Raw genomic sequence first — 7,500 nt, forward strand, 5'->3', positions numbered from 1 at the left:
CACACACACATACATACATACATATGAACACATTTTACATTTTACATATATTTACATATATATATATATATATATAAATACACACGGACACACGCACATATATATACACACATATATACATCCGCACACAAAAACGCAGACACACACGCATATATATATATATATATATATATATATATATATATATATATATATATATGCGTGTGTGTGTGTGTGTGTGTGTGTATATAGGGAGAATTCACAGAAAAAACAAAAGACGAAGACAGGTGGTGTAGACAACTATTGCTTAAACATCTTCTCACACCGTCTCCGATGAAGGGATGTATGAAATATCCTGCAAACAGCTGTAAGACCTGCTCTTTATAAATGTTCTGGAATTTTTCACTGCCTCCTATCTTTATCTCATTCTGTTAATTTTTTATATATACGCATACTGATGTATGACCTACGTTAGACTCCTCATTAGCATAATCACCGAACCTGGAGCTTAACTATAGTCTATCCATAGCACTTACTCAACATTACCTGACATCTTTGGGTCTTCTTGACGCCATTACCTCTCTCTCTCATAACCTCAATATATATATATATATATATATATATATATATATATATATATATTATATATTATATATATATATATACATACATACATATATATATATATATATATATATACGTATGTATATGTATGTATGTATGTATATATATATATATATGTATATATGTGTGAAAAGTGCACAGATCACCAAAGGACTCAATACATTATCAATATAGCGTGTATATTTATTTTGTTTCTGATATTATTCTTTCCTATCACGATTAGTTCAGTATGACCTTCTGAAGAGAAATATTACTCTGAACTGAAATAATTCGATTGTCGTAATGTCAAAATCCTCCATAAAGGCATAAAAATTGCAGCAGAGCTGATGAGGAGTAAATATTCCTATAAAATGTCTTACGAGTAGTCGTCTATATACTTGCGTATTCTCACTCCTCCTCCTCAGCCATAATTTCAACCATCGTAGCCGACATAAGTAGAGGAAACGCCAGTTTATCATCTGATCGCACATGCAGAGCAAGATATGGTTTTAATGAGAAATTATTGTCTATGGAGCATCATCCGTCCTGAAAGAGTGTCAGGAAGAGAAAATTAACCTGTTTCAATACTAACATAACGAAGAACTTCTAGCCAATAATTAACCAGCACTTCCAAGACTTATGTAAATGCTATAAATGCTATGTTGTATGGTAGCTGGGTCCACTAGAAGAGCTTTCTGTGATTGCCACAGGATTCCATGAATCTGTATATTGCACTACAAATTTATATAGTTATATGTGTGTATGTACATAACGGATGCGTAAATATTTGTACATGTGTGTGTGTGCGTGTATATATATATATATATATATATATATATATATATATATATATATATATATATATATGTATGTACATATATATGTGTGTGTGTGTATGTATGTACGTATGTATGTATGTACGTATGTAGGCTTGTATGAAAAGGTGTTGCCTGCATGTATGTAAATGTGTATTCTCTACATCAAACCATTTAAAAGAAATTTCGAATTCGTGGCTGTGGTTAACCTGGAAGACAGAAGGAGGAAATATTGAGCACACGCCATTGGCACACAATTTTCAATGCCAGATTTTATAATACTGCATGGCTTTCTGGCAAACTCTTAAAGTGTATATATGTAGGACACTCGAACATACACAAACACACGAACACACATGAATACACGAACACACAAATACAGAAACACATATATTTGAGCGATAGAAAGAAAGAGAGATAAAGAGAAAGAGAGGAGGAGAGAAGAAATTAGGTACAAATGATGAAGACATATAACAGATGGAGCAAACAAAATCGCCCCTTCGTCAGCTGCCTGTCAACGAAACGTTGCTGTTTCGACAACTTATTCAGTGATTCTGTCTCCACTTGTTTCTTCTTAGCCAAATCCAGTTATTTATTGCTTCTCTTTGACTTATTGTTGTCTTGTCTCTATCAGTCGATTACATTATCGTATCGTTTTCTTAGTATTGTTGTTGTTGTTATTATTTTTATCTCGGGTTTTGTTGTAACTCCTGCGCTCTTGCATGTGTAGCGGGCTTGCTGCTTACAACCAACGGTACCATGCTATCTGTTCCTTTCAACTGTCTAATAATTTCCTGATTATTCTGACCGTATCAAGGAGGCAAACCTTTTGTAACATTTCTACTAGGCACTCTCTTCCAATTTCCTTTATATTCCTCTTGCTGACTTCTTATACTGTCCCCCAAAGACCCAACAATAATTGAAACTCTCTTCACCTTCTTCATTTTCCATAGCCGGACTATTTCGTACTTAAGAGTATTGTATAACTTTATTTAAACTATACACACAAAAAAATTAACGGAGACCCAGATTGTGTTAACGAAAGATTTGTTCAGTTAAACACATGAGAACGACATCCGCTAGTTAACTCCTGCTAGAATAGAAAGCCCCCTTAACCGGAAGTCAACTTCGTCGCAGACCAGCTCCCTAGCTAACCAGCAGCGAAGTTCTTGTCTGCAGTTCGTCTGTCATAAATCCTTGTGCAGTGCCCTACATATCGCTCCCCAACCCCCAGCGCTGTTGACTGTCATTGGAACCGAGAAGGCGTTTTCACTGCCCTGCTCGTGCGAATGTTTACTCGGCTCTTTAATGACTGTTCCTTGCCAAGAGTTGATGGGATTTGCCTGGGGCGGCCACAGTTTGGTGGCTGAGCTACTTGAACGAGATAATCGATAGAAACGGTGCCATGACGTCTGCTAATTAGGAGTTGGAACGATTTGTCTCCCGGACATATGACTTCATATCGGCTATCGTAGGGTGACTGGAGGAGCTTTCGTCTTGTGTCACATCGAACGAACACGAAGTTAGCCGTGCGGAGGTCGTTTGGTATGGATGATCTGGGTGCACCATGTGTTGACATGGGAATAGGGTGCAACTGGCCCACACTGCCTAGCAGTTGCGCGAGGTACCTCTTGACATCCGGGTCTGAGTTCGTGTTCGGAAGGAACTCTCCTGACACTCTAAGAGCGGCACCATACACCGTTTCCGCGGAAGAAGGGTTGAGATTTTCCTTTGGGGCGGTGCAGATTCCCAGCATCAGTCATGGAAGTTGATCAATCCAATTGGGCCCGTTTAAGTCTAGTTGTAAAGGATTCCTTAAGGCAGCGGTGAAATCTCTCCACTAAATCCTTGGCCCTTCATTGTGATTCCAAAATGGTCGCACATGTCATTCCACAGCTTTGAGGTGAATTGTAGACCCCGATCGGATGAGATGCTGTCTAGGGCAACCCTGATTGTAATGAAGTTCGGCTGACATGTGTTTCCGTGCTACGGAGAGGGACAGCCACACGCCAAGTAGCAGTTTACCAAGTTCAGTAGGTACGAGCAACCCTGTGAAAATAGTAGGGGGCTGAGAAGGTCAACGTTGATGTGGCTGAAACGGGCCTGTGGTGGTTCATAGTTGCCGAGGGGTACTTTGGTGTACTGATGGACCTTGGCTTTTCGACAAATTGGTCCACTCCCCAATTTGCTTGGATAAATTTACTTGACAGCAAGCGCCGTGCGGCTCTAGTACTCGGATGAAGCAGTCCGTGAATGATGTTGAAAACTAATAGGATGATCGGTCATTCCCAGTGGATACGTCACACAGCAGTGGATATGTCACAAGGAAAGTGACGTGATGGCAGTGCGGTAGGCCCTGATCTCTACATCTGTCTGTTGGACTGCAGCCATAGCCTCGTAATCCAGGCCTTCCGTTATTGGTGTTAGATAGGTGTGAGAGCAGGTATGGGCACGAAAGACTAGGTTGCCCTTTCCAGGTATGTGTTGGATAACCGTGGTGTACTCAGAAATGGATGATAGCTGTCGTTGCTGGCGTGCTGACCAAGGTTCTGAGAGCTTGCTCATAGCAAAGGTGAGTGGTTTGTGGACTGTGAACACTGTAAACGTGCGGCCTTCAAGGAAATAGCGAAAGTGACGGACACCCAGATGGACAGCCAGCAGTTCCCTGTCAAAAGCATTACATTTCTGTTCAAGAGGTCGTAATTGTCGGCTAAAGAAGGCATGTGGTTGCCACTGACCATTGATAAGTTCTTCCAAAACACCCCTAATGGCTGTGTCGGAGGGATCGACTGTGACAGCAGCCGAAGCTAACATATGGGACAGCATGGTTGCTTTGGCCAGGGCTTGTTTTGTGGATTTGAAAACAAGTCTTCTCAGACTAACTAACCGGGCGCTCGGTTTTCTCGAAAGTCGACCTCATCTGAGGTTACCATCAAATATCAGTACAAGATGACGATGTGCCGGAAACCGCTGTGATCACTCCTTTCGGGCTGTATGAATTCTTACGTACACTCTTTGGCTTGAAAAACGCAGCACAATCCTTCCAACGCTTGATAGACACCGTGTGCAGGGGTTTTCATTGTGTTTTTGCATGCTTAGATGATATCCTTATTGCAAGCCAAAATGCGAAGCTACAGAAGAAGAACTTGACTCTTTTTGATAGACTGGAACAGAATGGTTTAGTAATCAACTCTGCTAAGTGTGTTTCGCCTTTCTTCTTGACTATTCGTGGGTCAAAAGGGTACACAACGTCAGCTATATAGCACATGTGGTGCATCTTGTCGACTACCACCAGGTCCTCTCTGTTATGCTCTGGCGCTTGATCTGTTTGGGTTGGGAAATCCTACAAGGTTTTACAAGTCTCCGACTCCGCCTCTGTCTGTGGTTTGTGCTCATACTACGCCTTGCTTCTCTCAAGCCCCCACTTTTCGCAGTTTCTAATATAGCATTTTCGCTACCTGATCGTGTCGCCACAACTTGTAGTGGTTTTGGACAGGTCTAGGGCATTCGTTCGCGATATGGCCAATGATTTCGCCTACTCTCTTACAGATGCAGCACAATGGAAACACTTGCTCATTCCTAAGATTGACCCTCCAATTCATGGCCAGAGCTCTCATTATTATTATTATTATTATTATTATTATTATTATTATTATTATTATTATTATTATTATCATCATTTAGTAGTGTTATTTTTATAGCGTGCTTTCACTTCACTGCCGAGCGCAGCTCTGTGTACCTTGGGTATGTTCTGTGATTTGCTGTGATTTGGTGACTGTATTGAAAATGTTTTGCGTAGGATGTATGCAGTGCCCAGTAGTGCAATTTTCTGTATGTTATATATATTTGTAAGTCCTGGTGTTTTTGTTATGTATTTGTCTGAATATTTTTTTATCATACCTAATGCGCCTACTATGATAGGAATTGTTTCTGTTTTAAAATTCCACATTCGAGTTACCTCTATTTCCAGGTCTTTGTATTTTGAAAGTTTCTCCATTTCTTTTAGAGAAACTTTGTCATCTGCTGGTATTGATACATTAATTAGAAAGCAGTTTTTTTCTTCATGATCTCTGACAACTATATCTGGCCTGTTGGCCTTAATTTCTCAATCTGTGTGTATTAGCATATCCCAGAGTATAATTGCTTTCTCGTTTTCTGTGACCTTTTCTATGCCATTTTTTTTTCTGTTGTTATTCCATAATGTTGGCATAGCTTCCAGTGTATCTAGGTCCTAACTCTGTCGTGTATGTGAATATATCCCTTCTTAGCCAGGACTGGGCAGCTAGAGATAATATGATTTATTGTTTCTTGTCCATCTCCACATATTCTGCAGTTACTTGTTATGTTTCTTTTCATTATATGTTTTTGGTAATTTCTGGTGAGGAGGCTTTGGTCTTGTGTCGCAATTATTATTATTATTATTATTATTATTATTATTATTATTATTATTTATTATTATTATTATTATCATCATTATTATTATTATTATTTTATTATTATTATTATTATATTATTATTATTATTATATTATTATATTATTATTATTATTATTATTATATTATTATTATTATTAGTAGTAGTAGTAGTAGTAGTAGTAGTAGTAGTAGTAGTATAGACGTCACACAGTATACAATATCGTGAAGTTGTTGATTGAAGATATTGTCTCTTGAGGGTTTGTACTGTCTTTCAAGTCCCAACAAGGACCTCAGACACACAGTAATTTGCACAATATTTGTGCAGTCCCAAGTAATGCCGACATATGCAATACATCTAAGGTATTTCTAAAGTTTTCAGATGTTTTTTTTCAGATTGGGTGCTATTAAACCCAATGCTCCGAGAACAATATGGATAACCTTTATGTTTGACTCTCATAGCTGCCTCATCTTAGCGATTTCAATTCTCAGGTCTCCATATTTATAAACCATTTCTCTTTCTTTCATGATGATATGCTGATCTCCTGGCACTGCCATGTCAGTTATTAGGCACTTTTGTTTGTCCCTCCGAAAGGTTACTGTATCCGGCCTTCGGTGCTCTAACACTTTCTCTGTCTGGAAATCAAAGCCCCAGAGGATTTTTGCCTTCTCCCTTTCGTCCATTACTTTTTTCCGGTGTATGTTGGTACCAAGCACCCTTAACCTCATATCCATACTTACGACATAGTAGCTAGTGGAGATTTTGGGCTAATTTGTCATGTCTACACTTGTACTTTTTCTGCGCAAGACTTCCACAAGTATTAACAATGTGAGTCACGCTTTCGACCCTCTTCCCACTCATTCTGCAGAGGTCCGATGCACTGTGGTATATATTCTTCTTCACTGAGTTAGTATTCAATGCCTGATCCTGGGCAGCGACGATTAGGCTTTCAATATTCTCCTTGTGAAGCCACCTCCATGATGCTTCCTGGTCTTTTAATTTGTTGATTTTATGGTGGAACTGGCCATGTAATTCCATACGTTGTAGGGTTTCTTCTCTCACATTGTCTATTCGTGATCGGAATTCAAAAGTACTCTCAAGTCCATTTCTGTTAATTCCTTCTGCATTAGCAGCATACTGTAGCAGGTCTTGTTTGCTATTTACCAAATATTCTACCACTTCTTTCACTGTTGATACACATCCGTACGCTAATCAGCCCACGTCCACCTTTACCCCTCTTCCTGTAGAGTCTGTGTACATTCGCCTTATGGTGGAGGGCACAATACGTTGTCATTGTCTTTCGGATAGTACGATCGAGTTGGTCAATCTCCGCTCGTGTGCATATCAGGATGGGTGCACTATAACGGACTACAGCAACTGCCCATATTATTGTTGCCTTTGCACAGCTTCTAACGCTGGAGATGTACTACGGTGTCAGCTGTTCACTACCAGTGAACTAAGGTAACGCCTCTTATTTTTCGAGCAACTTCCGGAGTATTCCAGTGATTCCAAGCAGTGCTGTTTTCTGCAAGTGCTCCACCCTTATTGCAGCCCCTATTTGTTCCACGTACTTCTCGAGATTTTTGCTCACTGTTCCCAGGTCTCCGACAATTGATACTACTGCTACCTTTTTCATCGACCACAACTGCTTAACTTCCCAAGCTAACCTGTCATGTCTCTCTGCAGATAT

At 39.7% G+C, this 7,500-nt stretch overlaps 1 protein-coding gene across 1 annotated transcript in view; it reads right to left on the reverse strand.

The window, feature by feature from the left end:
- LOC115210426 (acidic repeat-containing protein-like) overlaps window positions 1-3,153 on the reverse strand; it is a gene marked incomplete at its 3' end in the record, with an annotated part of 5,471 nt that extends 2,318 nt beyond the window's left edge. Inside the window, exon 1 of the mRNA XM_029779028.1 lies at window positions 2,695-3,153. Coding sequence (XP_029634888.1) covers window positions 2,695-3,153 — 459 coding nt within the window. The remainder of the gene's footprint in view (window positions 1-2,694) is intronic.
- Between the last annotated feature and the right edge of the window lie 4,347 nt (window positions 3,154-7,500).

The sequence above is a fragment of the Octopus sinensis genome, linkage group LG4, assembly GCF_006345805.1.
Source record: "Octopus sinensis linkage group LG4, ASM634580v1, whole genome shotgun sequence".
Taxonomy (NCBI): domain Eukaryota; kingdom Metazoa; phylum Mollusca; class Cephalopoda; order Octopoda; family Octopodidae; genus Octopus; species Octopus sinensis.